The 20,754-nt window shown below is 40.3% G+C and overlaps 2 protein-coding genes across 3 annotated transcripts; one reads left to right on the top strand and one right to left on the bottom strand.

The window, feature by feature from the left end:
- Window positions 1-37: 37 nt before the first annotated feature.
- Window positions 38-6,154, bottom strand: LOC147181934 (nucleolin-like). 2 transcript variants are annotated; one of them, XM_086097202.1, is made up of 12 exons: window positions 6,051-6,154; window positions 5,258-5,324; window positions 3,006-3,077; window positions 2,797-2,920; window positions 2,553-2,716; window positions 2,269-2,395; window positions 1,994-2,118; window positions 1,626-1,752; window positions 1,368-1,501; window positions 975-1,101; window positions 748-907; window positions 38-591 (listed from the first exon to the last, which is right to left on the bottom strand). In XM_086097202.1, exons 1-11 carry the CDS (start codon window positions 6,057-6,059, stop codon window positions 757-759), a joined length of 1,227 nt encoding a protein of 408 aa, XP_085953328.1. In that variant the 5' UTR covers window positions 6,060-6,154; the 3' UTR covers window positions 38-591; window positions 748-756. The 2 variants fall into 2 exon arrangements, with proteins under 2 accessions (XP_085953328.1, XP_085953338.1); XM_086097212.1 differs by having other exon boundaries at window positions 765-907.
- Window positions 6,155-6,162: 8 nt separating this feature from the next.
- On the top strand, window positions 6,163-19,577 carry gk5 (glycerol kinase 5). The gene is made up of 17 exons (XM_086097191.1): window positions 6,163-6,258; window positions 6,435-6,720; window positions 6,805-6,898; window positions 8,132-8,207; window positions 8,307-8,400; window positions 8,706-8,837; window positions 9,982-10,057; window positions 10,248-10,309; window positions 10,391-10,464; window positions 11,695-11,755; window positions 11,871-11,997; window positions 12,077-12,181; window positions 13,417-13,511; window positions 13,868-13,971; window positions 14,052-14,111; window positions 14,335-14,468; window positions 16,248-19,577. The coding sequence occupies exons 2-17, from the start codon at window positions 6,571-6,573 to the stop codon at window positions 16,409-16,411; spliced, it is 1,608 nt and encodes a 535-aa protein (XP_085953317.1). The 5' UTR covers window positions 6,163-6,258; window positions 6,435-6,570; the 3' UTR covers window positions 16,412-19,577.
- The last annotated feature ends 1,177 nt before the right edge of the window (window positions 19,578-20,754 follow it).

The following is a 20,754-nucleotide window of genomic DNA, read 5'->3' as shown; positions in this document are numbered from 1 at the left end:
CACACATAAAAATACATTGAAAGAATATTCAGTTAACCTGTGGCAATAATATTATTCAAGATAGAAAAATGTGCAACTGTATTGAATCATGGAGAACTTCTTTTACTAGCCAAGGCTTGTGTGCAACAAGCGGGCATTCATTCACCTGCCCAGAAAAAAAATCAGTCTTTAGGCTTGGCAAATACTTTCTCTGTAAATCGACATTCATGCACCTACTTATTAATTTTAGTCATTGTAATGTGTTGCACAAGGAAGAGATGCAATTAGATGACAATTGGCGGGAAGCGGGACGTATTTGGGTTGTCCGAGGGGGTTCCATGAGCGCCCAAACTATTTTTTTTTCCTCCTCATAATCAAAACAACACTGTTTGCAACTATTTATATACATTTACAGTACAAACAAAATTTGCTGCAAGTTAATTTAGACTGGAACACAATTCAAATAAAATCACAAAAAGTATTAAAAAGTCACATGTAGATACTGTATGCAATTTGAGAATTTCCACACAAGTGTATTTCCAGCCCAGTTATTTAATCAGGTTAATTTTCTTTCTTCACTTCTTTCTTTTTTGACAGCTCCATGTCCTTGTCCTGAAGAAGAAGAAAAAAACTCAAAGATGGTTTGAGATCATTTTCAAAGCTAACCATGTCTTGCTATGACCCCCCCCCCAACCAAAAAAACAAAACAAAAAAACCTTATACAAAATATTCATGTAAAAGAGTCGTTTTGAATACACAGTCTGTTACCTGTTCCGTTTACTCACAGTTGCTGGTGCTCTGTCCGACTCTTTTAGATTTGGATATTGCATAACACACGCTGACTTTGCTTCCATTGATCTCACTGTCCTCCATGGCCTCTTTGGCAGCTGTACACATTTCTTCATTCTCATACGCCACAAAGCCAAACCTGATGAAAAACAACAACAAAAACCTAAATGTGTAACACAGACCAATACGTACTCAATGCAACCTACCCTTTTGACTCTCCCGTCACTTTATCTGTGGCAAGTATTGCACTGAGACACCCTTCGAAAGCACCTTGGAGAATCTCTGTGGTTGTGTCGCTGCTGAGTCCCCGCACAATTAGTTTTTTTGACTCCACTAGGAAAGAAAAGCAGAACTGTAGAGTTCCTGGCAGACAGTCTTGGTGTGCATTTAAATTGCAGTCCAAGTGCGCAATTCTGTTTAAGAGACATTTTCAAATAATGTGCTATCGTCACTGCTTACTTTCTTAGACGAGTAGAGACATACATTCAATACAGCAGACATGAATACAAATACAGTTTATCACCCAAATCTGAATTGCCCCACACAGTAGAAAAAAATGTAAATAAAGAACTATTTGTAATCTCTAGAATACCAAATACCTTCTCCAATATTGGGCCTTCCTCTCATTTGACAGAACTCTACTCTGATTGGCCTTTTTAGGATGGTGGTTTTTTTGGTGGTATTCAGGGCTTGTTGAGCATCTGCCACAGTGGCGAAACCCACAAAGGCATATCTGTGGGTAAGTGTGACATCAGATGTTGACATGCATTCGGGGAGAGAGAGAGAGAGAGAGAGAGAGAGAGAGACAGAGAGAGAGAGAGAGAGGCAGACAGAGAGAGAAACTAAGAAATACTTACCCTTTTGCTTTGCCATCCTTGTTTGGTATAGCAATAGTGACAGCTTTCTTAAAAAGCTTTTTAATGTTAATTTCCTTCACCTTGAATGGCAGGTTGCTCACAAAGAGTGTAGAGTTTGGAGGAACTTCTAATAAAACGGGGGGGGGGGGGGGGGACATTTTTGGGGTTATAAATACAAACTAGCAAACACACAAAGTAAGGTGATGTCCACTTCAATAAGTTTCTGTGACTCTGTTGCAACCAAGTGACCACTGAGGTTAAAGTGTCAGATTGTCACTAACAGGTTGCAGCAGCGACACAGAGACTGAAAGAGTTATTAGCTTGATGCAAAAAAAAAAAAGACCTTTCAGGTACTCCACAGAAATTACCTTTGGTGTGGACATTTTTTACTCCAACTGAGTCAATGATGAGAAGCCGCTCTTGGATCTTGGCTCCTTTAATCGTTCTCATTTGACTTGCAACAGCTTCATTTTCAAACTCCAAAAAGGCAATACTGTTGATAAATGACAAACTTTACCTTAGTGTCGAGAGCAAAGATATTTATACTATTATTATTTTTATTAATTTTGTTGTTATTACTATTATTATTTAGTAGTAGTAGTAAGCAGTTAGAAGGACTGGGGAAGAAAAAAACAACTCTCACCCTTGGTCTGGACTGTTGGCCCCATTAGGAAACCTGATTTGAATTGCTTTCGGAAAAACCTCCTGGATGTCACTCTTTGTTGCATTATAAGGGACATTCTTCAAAAACAAACACCTTGCATCTTCAGCTGAAAAAAGAAAAATCAAAAGGTTTCTGGACTTTGTATCAGAGAATGCTTTTCATCATATCAGGTTACGAATGAATGTTTTAAAACTAATCAACAGCACCCTCCAAAGTTGTGGACACAGAAGCACAACAGTAAGACGCCTTTTTTTTTTTTTTACCTTTTTTGTCCAGTTTTGGAGCCTTCACCTTCGTGTTCACATTGTCCATCATTTTGAACTTTGCTTTAGCCAACGTCAATGGCTGACCAAGAATCATCTCTCCATCCAGTGACAAGGCTTTAGTCACATCCATGTTTGAGGCCAAATCCATAAATGCATGTTTTCTTAAAACAACAACATCACATAACAATACTGTTGTAACTAACTTGATGGTCGTAAAATGTTTAAGTAAAAAGATACTTACCTGGACTTAGCTAATCGGATGTCCTGTACTAGAAGACTTTGTTTCATGAAGAATTTTTCCAATGAACTATTGATTTCATCAAATGTTCTGGAGTTGTTTAAGTTGCCAATAAAAACACAATAACCTATAAAAACACCAAAAAGAAAGAAAGAAAAAAATGTCAGAGGAGGTTTTCAGAAACAAAATGTGTCTCTATCAAAAGTCCATACCATCATTGATGAGTTTACTTTTCTTTGACGGAGAAGTTTCACCAGAAGATTCTGCTTTGCGTTTCTGTTTGACTGAAATGGATTAAAGTGACATTTGTTAATAGTTAAGATTGAGGCTGTGTTGGCTGACTGGTATCCTGTAAACGCACACAACACTGTTGAAGCCACCAGTAATTAATAGTAAGAATAATAATAATAATAACTAGAAAATGTAATTTCTCCAGAAATTGCATGTGAAGGCTATAAGGCTGAATGAAAACCTGTGGAATAGATGAAAGAGCTCATGGCGTGAAATGGTGGAATATATTGAAGTGGAACGGAGTGAAAAATGTGGAAGTAAATGTGAAATGTAGAAATAAGGTACAAAATCGTGAATTGTGGGCAAGGTGTGAATATTTGGAATAAGAAAAATGCACCCTAGAATGGCGTGAATTTTTGGAATATGTTAAAACTGGAATGTGAAGAATTGGCTGAATTATGTGGAAGTAGATAGATGCCACAGCCTTCACACAAGAATAATAATACATTGGATTTATATAGCACTTTTCTAGACACTTAAATAGGCTTTACAATGGAATGGATACATTATTCATGCACTCACATATTCACACTATAATTAATACTTCATAATGCCTGTCAACAAAAGGATGTTAACCGCAAAAACACCATCAAATGATATTAAGGTAAATATTTTAAAGCCATTATTTATTCACAATAGAACACAGAAAAATATAGATTTGTCTGTAATTTTCACAAATGTCAATGTTTTAAAAATGTATTTTTGTCTATGAGCAAACATTCCCTGTGCCAGGGGCCTGCAAGTCCGATCTTCCAGAACCCCTATCCAGCTTGTTTACCATGTTTCCGTCTTCCAACACACCTGTGCCAAATAATCAGGATCATTATCAGACTTCTGCAAAGCGTGCTGATGAGCTGATCATTTGTTTCAGGTGTGTTGGAGTAGGGAAAAGCATTTGATGTCATTTCAACCAGCTTGCGCTACAACACACAGTCCCTGCGATAAATCCAATCAGCCATTTTGAGGAAGCAGAGGAAAATATTGAGTGACAAACAATTTCAGATAAACCTTCATTTTCTTATTACCACTCATTTCTTCAGCAGCAGTTTGATCACTCAAATCTGTTCTCTTCTACACATCATCGCCACTCTCATATTCACTCTCGTTTTCCAATGCTGCACTGTACCTCCTTTTTTTCTGACATCCATTTTAAAAACCTTAAAAGGTAACTTCATTAGCGGCAATTGTTAGGATAGGGTAGAACAAGGAATTGTGCATTTTCTGCTTCTTTTGTCTGAGTCAGCATTATTTTTAGTTTTATTTTGTCCTTCAAAAACAGTGTTAACTCATAAACCTCAAATCCACGTGCAAACTCAAGGATAGAGACTGTTTGGCTAGAAGCACAAAATCAATGGGCACCTTCATCATTTTACACATTGCGTATGTTCACTCATGTAAAGTGACCAAATATTCTGAGCTAAAACTTCACCCAGAGAATAGTTAATCCATTCTTCTGAGACTGATACAAAGTTTTTCATGGCTCAAAATGAGGCAGAGGTGGTATCATCCTGACTATGATGGGTGACTACCGATACCGTGTATCGGTGCCAATATCAGTCTTATTTTAAGGCATCGGTACTCGCGGCGGTGACCTATACCCATTATCAGCCGCCCTCCTACAGCCATTTGACGATCAGGGACTATAAATGAGAAATCATATGAATACAAAGTTGCCACTAGTTTTTCAATTTTTTAACTACAATCATTAAAAATTCATCCACTAGTACATATTAAATGGTAAATATAGTTCAGCGTTGTTGTAAAACACTATTATCTTTATTGTATATACTGCGTTTTTATGACTTTGGCGATGGCGAGAGCACGCCACGTCTGCCTCACAACCAGGAAATGGGCATGTGCAAAGGTTGCTCCATGATCTGTTTCTTCTTCAGTACATTAAAGTTTGTTTGTTTTTTAAAGAAAGAAAACAAAGTTGTTTCTTCTTCGGTTGTTTCTTCAGGTCTTTCCGGTGAACTGCTGTTGATATAGCGCCTCCATAACGGCGCAACACTGCAACTGCAGTTAAAATTCGTTGCTGCTAAGCTCAGTCAACACAGCTGGAGCGCTATATCAGTGGCTCAGGCTGGAGGTGGTAAACAAATCGGGTGGAGGTGGCCGCCTCTGAATTTTGTACACAGGAAAAACCTTGTATATAAGCAGAGTAATTACTCACTTGTGACAGCAGTGTCGTCAACGTCATTCTTCACAACTTTGCTTGATGTCTTTTTAGTTGTTGTGCCCTGCGTAACACACATTAAAAAAAATATATATATATATATACACGTTTTATGACTTTAGTATATGTGTGCTACCTTACGGCAAGAATTCCCAACCAGCGTGAGTGTGTCATGCTCACAGGAAATGATCCAAATTCACTAACAACTAAATGCACTCCGATTAAATAGCAGAAGGTACATCATTTACCTGTTTATCCACTTTTTGTGACATTTTTTGTTTGGTGTGTGTGGCCTTGACGATTTGCATTGTGTAAAATATGCTACAGCACACATTAAGTTTAAAACCACAAAGACTTCACGTTACTTGTACTGTACTAATAGTCCCAGACTGCAAAAAAAACTAAATGCATTTTCCAAGGAATAAATGTGCTTCAAGCATAATGGGTTTACGACAACAAACGTTTAGTGATTAATTCGTACTTAGTAGTTAACTGTAACCGATCGGTTGGACCCCCTCGCGCAATTCTATCACTTGGATTGTTAGTCCCACGTTCTACATATAATGGTAGGATATATAGTAAATGTAATGTGACTGATCTTATGCTCTTTACAAACAACAAACGAATGAATGAATTCATTAGCAGTATATTCTGTATTCGGTAGTGGATGGAAAAACAGAACAGAACCAATGTCGCTATGCAAATAAAGCAAACATGTAATAGCTGGAAAAATAATTCCTCGGTATAAGTACAATTTGCCTTGAGGTGGAAAAGCAACTTTTTTATTTACCTTAGCCATTTTGTAGCATAAGAAGACACGTGCACAAGCTAACTTTTCCTACTGCGCATGCGCAAAATAAGAGGCGTTTACTCACTACGGGTGCCCAAAAAGGCAGGGAGAGGTTATGCTTGTGAATTGTTTCGATTCAATCATCCTGGGACTCTTAAAACAACGCCACTGCCAGCTACAACTAGCAATATATCGTCCTAATGCGTGTGTAGGTTTTTTTATGTGTTTAGCAAATTACCATCATTGTTATTTATTTTTTATTTGAATATAGTTTGATACATTTGAGCGCGAAAGATTTTAATGCAAGAACGAGGCTCGTTGTATTACAGCATAGTATGCATTCTTATCTAGCTACTAAAATGTCGCTTTGTATCTTTGGCGAAGCTGTGTGGATGTTTGGAACTACGACAGGATGACAAAGTCCGAAGGTTGAGTCCCTGCTCTAGCGACACAACACAATTCGGTCATTATTTCACACACGCGCGATGGAGTCTTGGTCTAAACGACACCAATGTGACATATGAAGGATAGCCAGTTGCCTACAATGGGCACTCCGGGGAATCGTATAAAGAAGGAGCGATTTATTTTGTCTGTCGACGTGGGAACGACTTCGATCAGATGTCACGTGTATGACAAGAAGGCAGAAATTCGTGGCTCGTGCAGAGTAGAGGTACAGTATCCACTTTCTCCCCGTTACAGTCATGCTTGACGTTTCATCATTCAGTCCTGGTCATATGTTGTATTCTTTATTTAGGTGGTCCCGTTATATCCAGAGGAAGGACATGTGGAACTTGACCCAGAGGCACTGTGGAAAGGCTTCATCTATGTGGTGAAGGGGGCTGTGAAAGGTACTGTATTCTGATCTTCCACATCCTCAGTAGAACCATCACCAACATTGTCATGGACCAGCAGTGGGAAGTTGGACTATTTACTTTTACTCCCTTCATTTGAAAACGATTTGGACTAATTTTTGCTTTATCAAAATAGGCACTTTATTTTATTTTTAACCCAACCTCAGCAGATGCAGACACTTGATTTTCTGAGATATTGTGGGTTTATTAGGCGGGGGGGAGGGGGGGGGGGTTAATGCAATTGAAGTGATGGGAGCATTAATGACGACATGAACATTTGGAGAAACAAGATATTCCCCATCCATGGTATTTGTACGATGTTTGATGTAGTTACGGAATAAAGGTCGGCCCAAAACATGTAACGTGACGTGTAATGTATTTTTTCTTCTTCTCAGTAAAAACACTATGCAAGTTAATAAAAGAGGGAAACTTAGTAGGGAGGAAGGAAAATTTTGTTTGCAGAGGTGGGGTTTTTTTTTCTTTCGTGGCAAGTTATCTGTGTAAATGTGTATTGCAAACAATTAGCAGTTTAAAAAAAATACTTATTTAGATTGTAAGTAAATTATTGTAGTTTGTGACTTTGTCATATGTTCAAGAATTGAAGCCAAACTTCTACTTTTACAATATATATATTTTTTAACAATATCATCTATACTATAGTATACAGAGTATGTGAATACGTTTGTTTGTGCAATCACCCAAAACCGACTGGATGACACTTCACAGTGCAGATGAATAGGCCTACTGTACCGAGACTTGATATTTTATGTAGGAAAAATACATTGAATGTTGCTGAAAGGCCAAGTCAGTCCCCTGATCGCCATCTAACAGAGGAGGCCTTCACCAAATACAATAAGAGTAAACAAGCAGCAGAAACTAAAAGTAGAGAGGAAACAAAACAAATTCCCTGATGTCATTGGACTCCAGACTTCAAATAATCATTGATTTGCCAATGATTTACATCTAAGTATTATTAATAGAAAATAATGGTAATCTGTATTTAAAATGAGAGTAACCAATTTGATTTATTTTAAATCCATTGTGGTGCTTTGTGAAGTAAAACGCGCGAGAGCCCTCTCAATGTCCAAATACTTGTGGAGCAAACTATAAATGTTTAAAAATGAGCCCCACACTGAAATTGTGAATAAAAAATGTTAAATTTTTACAGAATCATAATGTAATAGAGGAATAGGGCATTATGATACTGGAGTCTTGTTTTGCACAATTTAGATGCCGGAGTCCAAATGCATCAGATGGAAGCTCTGGGCATCTCTACTCAGCGAGCTACCTTCACAACGTGGGACAGGTGATATGACCTGTTCATTTATGCAGTACTCACAGCCTCACCTTATTTACTTTTATAGTGTTTTTTTCTCTCCTAAATCTTTTGTTTTCCGTTTCACAGGAGAACTGGTGTTCCTTTCCATAATTTCATCAGCTGGCAGGACCAGAGAGCAGCAGACTTGGTAACATCCTGGAACAGATCATGCACCTTGAAAGTGAGTCGCATTCTATATTGCTTTTTTGAATCTGTGTTTTTTTTTATCAATAACTAGAGAGTCCACTCGATTATAACATAACAAGTCCAGTGTTTTTTTATGCAAATTAAAAAGAGGGAAACTATTTTTGTCTGCTGTTTTAATGCTATTGTGCCAAGTTATCAAGAGGTATTTTGTATAGGTTTTACCTTTACGTACCTAAAGTATTTTTAGCAGTCTTGTTTTTTTTTTTTTTTACTCAAGTATATATACTTCTAATCAGGTAAAGTACTTTGTGTGAGCACTTTTGCCATCTCTGCCTTCAGGCGATCCACGGCGTGATGAAAGTGCTGCACTTTGTGACCAGGCAAAAGCGGTCACTTGCAGCGAGTCTGATTGTCTTCTCCACTCAACATGTCACCTTCCGCCTTGTTTGGGTACTGAAACACTGCAAACAGGTGAGTGAGTGCATGTGAGAGTTAAAAGGACACAATGCGTAGTAAACAATGACGCATGTGTCCTATTACATATTATGCTGAAAAAAACATCCCACGGTAATGTTGACATAATGTAAAAAAAAAAAAAAAAAAGGGAAAGGAAATTCGAACAAATTGTTATGGAGCTGTTCTTGGCAGTTCTGCAATGTGGACTGAATACAATATATTTGCATTTATGGGTTTGGCCAGGAATGGACAACTTAGAACGTTGGGGCTTCATGAGTGCTACCGTGGTTCCGCACTTTTTAACCAGATGTATGACAAAAATACTGTTAAGACAAAATAAAATATGTGCTTATGTGCAAAATACGTGTTCTTAATACCCTTCATTTTTGAGAGAACATTTTATACTGCATGTATAAAAGATTCACAATTCTAACCCAACAATAAAGGGCTTTGAGCAAGCAGCAAAATAACCACATATTGTGGCGCCCCCCCCCCTCCCCCCTAATGCAAAGGGTTCTCTTGCAAAAAAAAATAATCTCATTTTATGCATTTTTTTTTTAATCACAAAAATCAACTCACTCAAAATTATAATATTATTGTGGTAATATGTTTGTCTTGCATATCATTCAGAATCTGCAAAAAAAAAAAAATTTGGTCTACTCATGTCGTGTAGGTCAGTATAAGACCCAGTTTAAGCACAACTAAGCCGTGCCTGCCATCTAGAGGTGAATGGTGCTATTACAACTGAAAATTAATTACAGTTGACTCCTGCATATTCACAGTTCAGTAACCAGGGGTTCGCATGCTCACAGATCTTTTTTTCCTCTCCTTTTTCATCAATGTTTTTCCATATTTAGATTTTTTCTAGGTTTTCCCGTTTAAAATTTCTCACAATTTCACCCAGGTTGTCGTGGAAAATGTATATACAATGTTTATCAGCGGGGTTTTTTAACATTGTTTTGTGTTTGTGGGGGGGGAAAAGTGTGTGTGTGTGGGGGGGGGTCATCAAGGGGCCATCTTTTGCCCATCCCTGGATGATCACTACAGCAATCGAGGTTGTTACTATAACGCCAAGTAAATGTTGATGTAACTGGAAATGCGCATTAAAATGCCATTTCCTGTACATAAATGTATTCAATGTTTTGTTTTGTTCTCTTAGGTTGCTCAAGCTGTGGCGGAAGGCAACTGCTGCTTTGGAACAATCGATACCTGGCTCTTGTTCAAACTCACAAAAGGTAGGCTTGTTATTTTCGTATCATTCTCATGTCAGACCCACCCCTCTTGCAAAATTCAACCTAAATGTGTGCAATAAGTTGCGTCATACAGAAACATCCAATCCCTAATTCTTAACAACTGTATTAAATCATCACACCATTAACCGGAAAAGGTACAATCTTCTCTTATGTGTCATCTGATCTCTCCCAGGAATGATTCATGCCACAGACTACTCAAATGCAAGTACAACGGGGATTTTTGACTCCTACCAGGTCTGGTGTATAACCGTCATGTGCTATTTTAATTGCTGTATGGAGTTGCTTTGTATCCTTGTGATGCTTCTCTATTCACAGATGTGTTGGAGTCAGATGCTATGCTTTCTGGTGTCCCTGCCGCTCTCTATTTTCCCCAAAGTGGAAAATACAGGGTGAGTAAATTAATCTCAGAGTCATTGGGCATGACATTTAGGTATACCTGCACATCTAATGAGAGCTGTCAATTCTCAACTTATCCTGGTATGCGTTAAGAAGGAAGAAGCAGGAGTATATCCCAGGTGGCTCTGGGAAAAGACAGACTACTCCCTAGATCGATCACCAGTCAATAACCGGCCACATAGAGACAGACAAGCACTCACTCACATTTTGCAGCTACACTAACTGAGCAGAAATTGATGCCACGCTGGCTGCACAAGTCAGTCATGTGCACTACAACCGCACTTGTGACCACTAATGAGATCCAAAACAAAAATGCTATCTTTACAAGGATAATAATAGTCCATTTTGAGTGTAATTAACTTCAGCTACACGACAGTTGAGTCAGAAGAAGCAATCAATATGATGCAGTGCAATTCGATACCCTCGGAAACTATAGCCACAATAATAAACAAAAGTTAATTTAATACCCCTGACGGTGTCCATAAAAACTGACCTTTATTAACGTTGTCATTTCAGATTTTCCTTTTCATACAGCTGTTGTGTTGGATCTCATTAGATTGTGTAGTACATGTTGTGACAGTTGCCTACAAATACGCTACTCACAAAAAGTTAGGCATATTGTGAAAAACACTTGTGCCCATTTTTGGGATGAAACTGAATGCAGACATCCCAAAAACATAAAAATGTTTGTGTTTTTCACATCGCGGCGATGATATTTAGCTTTAAAGTACACAATAACCTTTACAGGTGATCTCCACTATATGCGAAATGTCACTTGTACCAAACCCGCAAAATATTGACTTCCTTCCTTTCCATGGGCAAGGACGAAGTGCTTTTGCATTCGGCTGAATGCGGAAGTAGCTGGCGCATCAACCAGATTTTCACCAAATCTTCAACTTTTGAAAGCTAATGTCCAGCTCCTCAATTATCTGATCCATGGAAATTCCCACAGATGTCCACTTGTATGTCATTCTCTTACGAGTTGTGCAAAAAAGTACTGAGACCTTACACAGTTGGATGTGCATTCAAAAGTTAGAGAAGGTCAAATTAAGTTCACCTGCAAATCTTATAGTGCATTTTAGGTTCATCCTGAAATTTCATCCGAAGGCCAAATATCCATAACTTTTTGTGAGTGGTGGTTTTTGTGCTTACCACATTAGAAGGACTGTGGAAATGAAAATAAAATTTGATGTGTTTGCCTTTATTCATCTGTTATACTCCAGGCATGAATTTGGTTCCACTGACCTGTCCATCTTTGGAGTAGCCATTCCCATCATGTCATTGGTGAGTTGGTATCACACCCTTTCTTATCTTTGTCATTACGATATGACTTGACCCACCGAGTTGTCTCGCCAATCATCAGCGCATTATTATGAACTCCTTCACGTTCACGTTGCAGATGGCGGATCAACAGGCTGCCATGTTTGGAGAGTGCTGCTACAATGTGGGTGATGTGAAGATCACCATGGGAACAGGTACCTTCATGGACATCAACACCGGCAGCGCTCCTCACACATCTGTAAATGGTAACGAAACAATCCAGTGCAATACATACCGATTGTTCATGCTCGGTCTGTGACCAGCATGTGTGGGTCTTCTCTGTAGGTCTCTATCCGCTGGTGGGGTGGAAGATTGGTCCGGAAGTGGTGTATTTGGCGGAGGGTAACTCCGCAGATACCGGCACCGCCATCAAATGGGCTCAGGCACTCGGTGAGTCACGGCAAAATTGGAAATGAGTCATCGTGAATTGTGAAGAGAAAAAAAGAGTAATTGATGACCTCCCAAAATATGAAATGTTTAAACTTTAAATATGCCACAAACTGTGATATTGAAACCGTTTATGATCATTTCCAGGTCATCTTACATGACTCTTAAAAAGAAATGGCTTACAGATTAATTGATTCTTGATAAATGACACTGCACGTGTATGTGCACGTGCAGCGAAAACTCCCATGACTTCTCCCACTAACACTTCAGGCTAAAGTATCATGTCAACACAGTTCGTTGACGCCAATGTACTACTTTCCTATCTAGATATGGCTTTTGCACCATCTTGTGACATCTATGGGCATTTCAGATTCAGAAAGAAACAAAAAGAGTTTGATGTGAAAATAGGAAAATCCATTAATAGTAAACGGCGAATATAATAATACTGTACGTATTGTGTTGATAAAAGCTTGCTATTCCCACGGGCACATTCCTAGAAATGGAAGCTCTTATAAATGCAAAAACTGGAACATCGGCCTTTTGTCTCCTATATTTATCTTTTGTTGATGCAATGGCCAGTTATCACAAATTCTTTGGGTCTATACAGCATATAACAAAGGACGTCCGCCATTGACAACAGTTCTAAAATACAGATATTAGCTTTCGAAGGTTATGATAGTTTGGTTGTGATTTATGGCCTCTTTCATTCAGATTTTATGGATGGAGTACTACTTTGGGTTACGTCATCGCCATAGCACTCCTGGTAGCTCTGTTCTAACCTCAAGCATTGTTAAAATAGCATAGTTGTCATGGCAAATAAATGCCATCATGCTATACTAATAGTTAGGCGTGGTTCCCTATTGTGATGACATTCCGGACAAACCACTTTTGTCCTTCCTAAACATGAAACTTTCTCCAGCACATGGTGTTCTCAATGCACACAAACTGTTGCTGTTTTCCTTGGCTTGTGTTCAAAAGTAGATACTAGATACCCTTTATAATGATTTTGTTATAGATGAATGATATATTACCGTACTGTACCAAATGTTATCGAAACCTTGAACTTATAATCAAGGTATGTTCCAAACAATGATTTCTGGCTTGTTTGTTTCATCCGTATTGCTTATACTTGTACAGGATGTGTTCTCACCATTTTAACCAGTCTCCTGAGGGTGACCGTAAAAACAATGTAGCATAATCTAGAGCAACGTGATGTCTGTGTGTTTTGCTATTTGCAGATCTCTTCTCTGACGTGGAGCATACCAGCTCTATGGCGTGCAGCGTGAGTGACTCAAATGGTGTGTGTTTCGTCCCGTCTTTCAGCGGCCTGCAGGTACGAGCACAAATTATGTGAGAACAGTTCCTTGAAGGCACACCTGTTATATGACGCACTATTTTTTGCATGTCTGATAATCGATTGTCATATCCAGCTTTTCAATCCATTTGTCCTCATAACATCTTTTGTGGTCGTTTTGTTTTCTCTGCTACCTTTCTCAAGTGGCCTTTGTAAGTGTGCATCATGAATATCAATATCCAAAGTACTGTACTGTGTTAGCAGACACAAGGAATGCATTAGCTGTGTCTGGAATTATTCACTCAAAGAGTCATTCTGAACACAGCCATTGTGAAGACAAAAGTCTATACTGGTAGATTAATGTTTTCTGTTGATGTAACATTACATGCACAAAGGCTCCTCTGAATGACCCAAAAGCTTGTGCCTCCTTCATGGGCCTCAAACCTTCTACCACTAAATGTCACCTGGTCCGTGCCATTCTGGAGTCCATTGCCTTCAGGTGAGAGTCTTGTTTTGAGGAGCCACAATGTTTTGTGATGAAACAGACCTAACGTTCTCTCGTGTGTGCGTTTCTCTTAGAAACAAGCAGCTATATGAGACGATGCTACAAGAAACCAACATTCCCATTACAAAGATCAGGTAAGAGTTTTTTAATGGCGCCTCCAGCTCACTCCATCTCACGAGCCGATATCCCGTCAACAGGTTTGGATTAGCGCCAGAAAACGGGGTGTGCCAGAGTTGCGGCCCTGTGAATGTAGATTAGATTTCTACTGGCAATGAATTATGGCTGTGTTTCTCTGATCACAGCTCAGTGCAACCGCAGTGTGGCTGAGTGCATTTTCCCTTTCTGTTTGCCTCTCAGGGTGGATGGCGGGGTTTCCTCCAATGATTTCATTATGCAGCTCACTGCAGACCTGTTTGGTCGGAAGATAGAACGATGCCGGAACCATGAAATGTCCTGCTTGGGGGCTGCCTTTGTAGCCGGACTCGGTGTTGGTAAGTTAGTGGGGGTTGTAATTGTAACTTAAATGAAATTGGGGGGAAACGAACATTGACATTAGGCATCCAAAATATCCGCAGTATGAATTCATACTAATAAACGACGTGTAACTGAGTGTAAATGTTTAGAGTGGCACTTTGTGTACATCTGTGCAGCAAAGAAGCTGTTAAATGTGCACTAAGGCAGATAAGATGAGAGGGAGTCTCACTTCAAGGTCAATTTCTATTCCGTCTCTTTCACACTTGTCCTCATTAAGGCCTTCGGGTAAGTACGACCTATCCCAGCTGACTTGATAGGAAAGAGGCGGGGGCTCAATGCAGACAAACTAGGATTCACACTCACAGTCTACAATTTAGGAGAAAACCTACGAAAGCACGGGGAGAACATGCAAACCAGGTTGGGGCCACAGAACGTCTCGACTGTGAGGCAGTCGTGCTTACCATGATGACCGCTAATGGCTAGAACACAAGTGCACTACTAGGATGCAAGACCACAAGTCTTTAGTGTCACTTTGTCCTAAATAAATATTGGCCCTGATAATGTTTTTTTCCCCCACACTGATCAAAAGTCTTATGTGTCATTCTATAAATTGTCATAATAGGTCTAAAACAATGGTTCTTAACCTTGTTGGAGCTACTGAACCCCACCAGTTTCCTACATTCATACATACATTTACATTCACCGAACCATTATTTATTGAAAATTCTAATACATTTTTATTAAATTTTTTATTATTATTTTAGTTAACGAAAAGTAACGAAAAAACTGAAAGTAAAATTCTGAAAAGATTCTCATTAACGAAATAAAATTAAAATTAAAATATTTTTTTAAGAACAAAAACTAACTTCAACTACAGTACATTTAATGTTTACAAAACTAACAATAATCATAGTGAAAATGTCCTTCGTTTTAGTCTTTGGTAATTAATTTAATGTAGGAGTCTTTGGGGATGATTTTAAGTAGATTTATTTTTACCATGGTGTTTATTAAATATTGCGCACAAGTTAAAAAAAATTTAAACTAAGACTGAAACTAACTCAAACTAAATGAACACTAAGCATTTATTAAATAACTAAAACTAATAAAAACAGAACCGCCCTGAAAACTAATTAAAACTAACTACAGTAATTTCTGAACTACAAGCCGCTACTTTTTTCACTTGCATTCGACACTGCGGCTAATACAAAGGTGCGGCTTATCCATCAGATCACAAGGGGGCGCATTATAAAGGAAGTGCAAGAGCGTCAGGCAGAGTAAAACAAAGCAAGTGAGCCCAAATACAGTAGGAGAGACAGAACGAGTGCGAGACAATATGCGCCCTCATTATGGAAAAGAAAGTAGCGGGAACCCGGTGCGGTAACATTAAAACACCTGCGGCAGTCAGGTGCGACTTATATGTGTAACAAACTCCAGTATTCCCCAAATTTAGCTAGTACGGCTTATAGTCAGGTGCGCCTTATAGTCCAGAAATTACTGTAAATTTAAAAAAAACGAAATAAAAACTAACAAAAATCAATTCCCTGCAGCACAGATATGCCAAACAATGTAGCGTGATCAACTGAACTCCGCTGAACCCCTGAGACTGACTCACCAAATCCCAGGGGTTCGTTAAGAACCACTGGTCTAAAACAAGGTTCTGGTGTCTGGATAATAATATCAATCATGTTTTTTATGTCAACATAAGATGGCCTTCTTCTTCTTCTTCTGGCAGCATGATCCTTCCATTGTCATACTTGAACTGTGCATGTCCAAACTCCCCTTCTCAACCCTTTCAGGCTACTGGCAATCCTGTGAGGAGCTGAAGAAGCTGCACAGCGCAGAGGATGTATTTTGCCCTAAAGCAGCACGCGGCGACTGTGCTGGTTCGGAGTACGCGCACCATCTCCAGAGGTGGGAAAGGGCTCTCCGACGCTCCATGTACTGGTACAAGCAACCATGACACGGGATCTTCTACACGGGAGAACAAAAGAGACTGAAACCTGATCCGCTTTTTGAAGAACTCTGATTGTGATCCTGCCATTATGTCCGGTATACTTGAAAACATAAGAGGGCCCATTTGGCCGCACAGACCACACATGAATTGTTTCTCTCATAAAGATGTGATTTCAAGTCACACAAGTGACTCCTCAGGTGACAGTATTTCAACAAAATGGACTCCATATATTTTCCCACTCGGGTCTCGAATAATATGAGGCACTTTTTTGTCTAAACTTTCAAAGCCTTATACATAACACGGGTGGGAAAAATTGGCCACACTATCAATATAATGTGCATACTAATACTAATTTCCATCCATCCATCTTCTACTGATTATCCGAGGTCGGGTTGTGGGGGTAGCAGCTTTAGCAGGGAAGCCCAGACTTCCCTTTCCCCAGCCACTTCAACCAGCTCCTCCGACAGGATCCCCGGGCCTTCCAGGCCAGCCGAGAGACATAATTTCTCCAGCGTGTCCTGGGTCGTCCCGCCGGTGGAACATGCCGAGAACACCTCTCCAGGGAGGCGTCCAGGAGGCATCAGAACCAGATGCCCGGGCCACCTCAACTGGCTCCTCTCAACATGGAGGAGCAGCGGCTCTACTCGGAGTCCCTCCCAAATGACCGAGCTTCTCACCCTATCTCTAAGGGAGAACCCGGACATCCTACGGAGGAAACTCATTTCATTTTCACTTGTATCCGGGATCTTGTTCTTTCGGTTACGACCCACAGCTCGTAACCATAAGTGAGGGTAGGAATGTAGACGAACCGGTAAATCGAGAGCTTCGCCTTTCGACTCATTTCCTCCTTCACCACAACGGACCGATACAGAGTCCGCATCGCCTGTCGATCTCCCCCTCCTTCCTGCCCTCACTCGTGAACAAGACCCCAAGATACTTGAACTCCTCCACTTGGGGCAGGACCTCATCCCCGACCCGCAGAGGGCACTCCACCCTTTTCCGACTGAGGACCATGGTCTCGGATTTGGAGGTGCTGATCCTCATCCCAACCGCTTCACACTCGGCTGCAAACCGCTCCAGCGAGAGCTGGAGATCACAGCTTGATGAAGCCAACAGCACCACATCATCTGCAAAAAGCAGAGTTGCAATGCTGAGGCCACCAAACTGGACCCCCTCTGTGCCTAGAAATTCTGTCCATAAAAGTTATGAACAGAATCGGTGATAAAGGGCAACTCTGGCGGAGTCCAACCCTCACTGGAAACAAATCTGACTTACTGTCAGCAATGCGGACCAAATTCTGACACCGGTCGTACAGGGACCGAACAGCCCGTATCAAGAGGCTCGGTACCCCGTACTCCCGAAGCACCCCCCACAGGCCTTCCCGAGGGACACTTTCAAACGCCCTCTCCAAATCTACAAAATACATGTAGACTGGTTGGGCGAACTCCCATGCACCCTCGAGGACCCTGCCGAGGGTGTAGAGCCGGTCAACTGTTCCACGGCGGGGACGAAAACCACACTGCTCCTCCTGAATCCGAGATTCAACTTCCCGACGGACCCTCCTCTCCAGCACCCCTGAATATACTTTACCAGGGAGGCTGAGGATTGTGATAGTTGGAACACACCCTCCGGTCCCCCTTCTTCAAAAGGGGGACCACCACCCCGGTCTGCCAATCCAGAGGGACTGTCCCCGATGTCCACGCGATGTTGTAGAGGCGTGTCAACCACGACAGCCCCACAACATCCAGAACCTTTAGGAACTCCGGTCGGATCTCATCCAGCCCCAGGGACCTGCCACCGAGAAGCTTTCCAACCACCTCAGTGACTTCGACCCCAGAGATAGGAGAGCCCACCTCAGAGTCCCCAGAAGACGTATCGGTGGAATTGAGGAGGACTTCGAAGTATTCTCCCCACCGACTCACAACGTCCGAGTCAGCAGCACCCCATCTACACTATACACAGTGTTATCACTTCTTTCCTCTCCTGAGACGCTGGATGGTGGATCAGAATTTCCTCAAAGACCCTTTCCCAATTGTTCAGGGTTGATATTAAAATTATTAATTTGTGTTTTGTGTGCACATTTACTTACGTCATGGCCAGAATCTACACAACCCCCCACCCTCCTCTATTCCTTGTAAGGCATGTAAGACGTTTCTGATTTTTCCAGCAGCAGATTAGCACAGTGACATGACTTCACACTATGTTCATCTTGAATTTCATCAGCCTGGGCACTTTATAAGATCAATGTGTATTTTTGTAGCCAGTGATACAGGAGGCTCACATCAAAGCATAATGTAATTATGCAAATTTGAAAATAACCATTTCCACTGGCAGGAATGCAGAAAACCTCAGAATTGTTGGTGAAAGATGTTTACGTTTTGCTCTACTAATAATGATTTCTTCTTGTGCCTTTTGTCTGCATGACTGGAATTGAGGCCAGTATGGAAAGCCATTTGAGCATTTATTTGATATCCATCCCCATGTACTATTACCCTCTTTGACTGCAATAGTAAGACAATTTGGGGAAATGAACTACAGTAGTAGAAATATTTTTTTCCTACGATCCACTTCTACTCGTGGAAGGAATACATGTCTGTAGTAGAGCAAAACTGCACTAGTTGGCCAATAGTGGCACTAGTAGTGAGGAAAAAGTTTTAGTAATAGTAAGACTAAATTGTCTTACTTGTGAGAACAATGAGTGTACTAGTACACCTTGGACCTTAAGGTGGATATGCAAATAAATGTCCCAACTGCTTGCCATAGACCATCACAACATGTAATGCCTCTGTCAATAATTTGGTATTTCTGGTTGTAATGAACCCAAACCTGCAAATTACCAGTAAGTCACATATTGAGCGGAAGGCTCAGCAGTGTGATGGAGCCTTCGGAAGCTATTTCCTGCCATTTGTTAAATCATTTAAAAGCAGAATGCGACTCGATATACGTGCGCGTTGACCGAGGTTGGGGCTGCGCTGAGCCGGTTGCTTGAGCGCGTTTGCGCTTGGCTGTGTTATTGTGCTCTCAAACGCAACAAGCAAGCCTGACACTGACCTCACACGCCCTCGCAGACACACTCGGCGCTTGTCTAATTTTGTTCGGGTTTTAAATAGAAGTCCAACAGCAGAAATTGTAACTACATGTTTCATACTAAATAAAGGATTTTGCATTCAGATTTTTATGATGCATTATAACCACATGAGGTGCTGTATAGGCTGACTAAAAATAACATTTACCTCACACACACAATAAAAACTCACAAGCCCAATAAATGATTACAAAACCCACAACACTTTCACACTCACCAAAAAAAACAATAAAACACCAACAGGGAGCTTTTACATTCACCAAAAACAAATCTCATATTCACCAACAAAAACTAGCGCACGTTAAATAAATACGAATACTCAACAACATAAATACACTAAACAAAAAACTGACAAGAAAAAGTTAGTTTACAATCACCAAAAAAAACCACTCACTAAAATAATCACTGGCACACACACACCACTTTCACATAAATAAATAAAAACTCACACCAAAATCAGAATTCGCACTAAAGAAAAAAACAACAAAAAACTCACATCACATCAACTCACTCAAGAAAAAAAAACTGATACTCAACCCGAAATTCAGTTCTTGCACTCACAAAAAAAAAAACAATCTCACACTCATCAAAGAAATATACACACTAACAAAAAAAAGCACTCAAAAAAATTATACTCAGACCAAAAACACTCTTACCAAAAAACTATAACACACACACAAAAATCTCACTCAAAACTCATACCTAAAAAAAATATTCTCATGCTGAACAAAAATAACTCACAAAATAAGTTCTCACTCAGCACAAAACCTCACACTCTAACCTTGCCATCCAGATTGATAATTGTGATTCACTTGAGGCAGTTCTTCACATTATCAATCTGGGTCTTCACTCAGAACATCTGCTCGGGAAAGGAGGGACTTGCTGTACTATTGTACTATTGGATGCCTCATCTTGCATGTTTGTTTTGACCAATCAACGGATGAAAATATCGTCTTACATCTCGTCTTAGGGAGGGACGGGTAGGGTAAGCACTTACATCTTTACCAGATAAAAACGCACCAAGCGCCCCTTGCAAATTCAACAAGGAAACGGTGAGTAATTCTGCAAAAACAGAATTAATTGCTGCGTCCATTCGTCTGTTAGGTTAGGCGGCGCTTATTGGTTTCGTCCCCGCTCCAAACAACGTCTGATTGGTCCGACCGATCAGCGGGAGCGAAACAATATGTATTCTCTAGAGTTTGTGAACTCACAAATACAGCGAGAATTCATCTTGCTGGCAAGGTTACTCACACTCATTACCCCC

The sequence above is a fragment of the Leptonotus elevatus genome, chromosome 1 (genome assembly GCF_054856555.1).
Source record: "Leptonotus elevatus isolate MCC_2025b chromosome 1, RoL_Lele_1.0, whole genome shotgun sequence".
Lineage (NCBI taxonomy): Eukaryota > Metazoa > Chordata > Actinopteri > Syngnathiformes > Syngnathidae > Leptonotus > Leptonotus elevatus.
The sequence above is the reverse complement of the archived record's forward strand: the minus strand, read 5'-3'. Positions and strand labels throughout refer to the sequence as shown.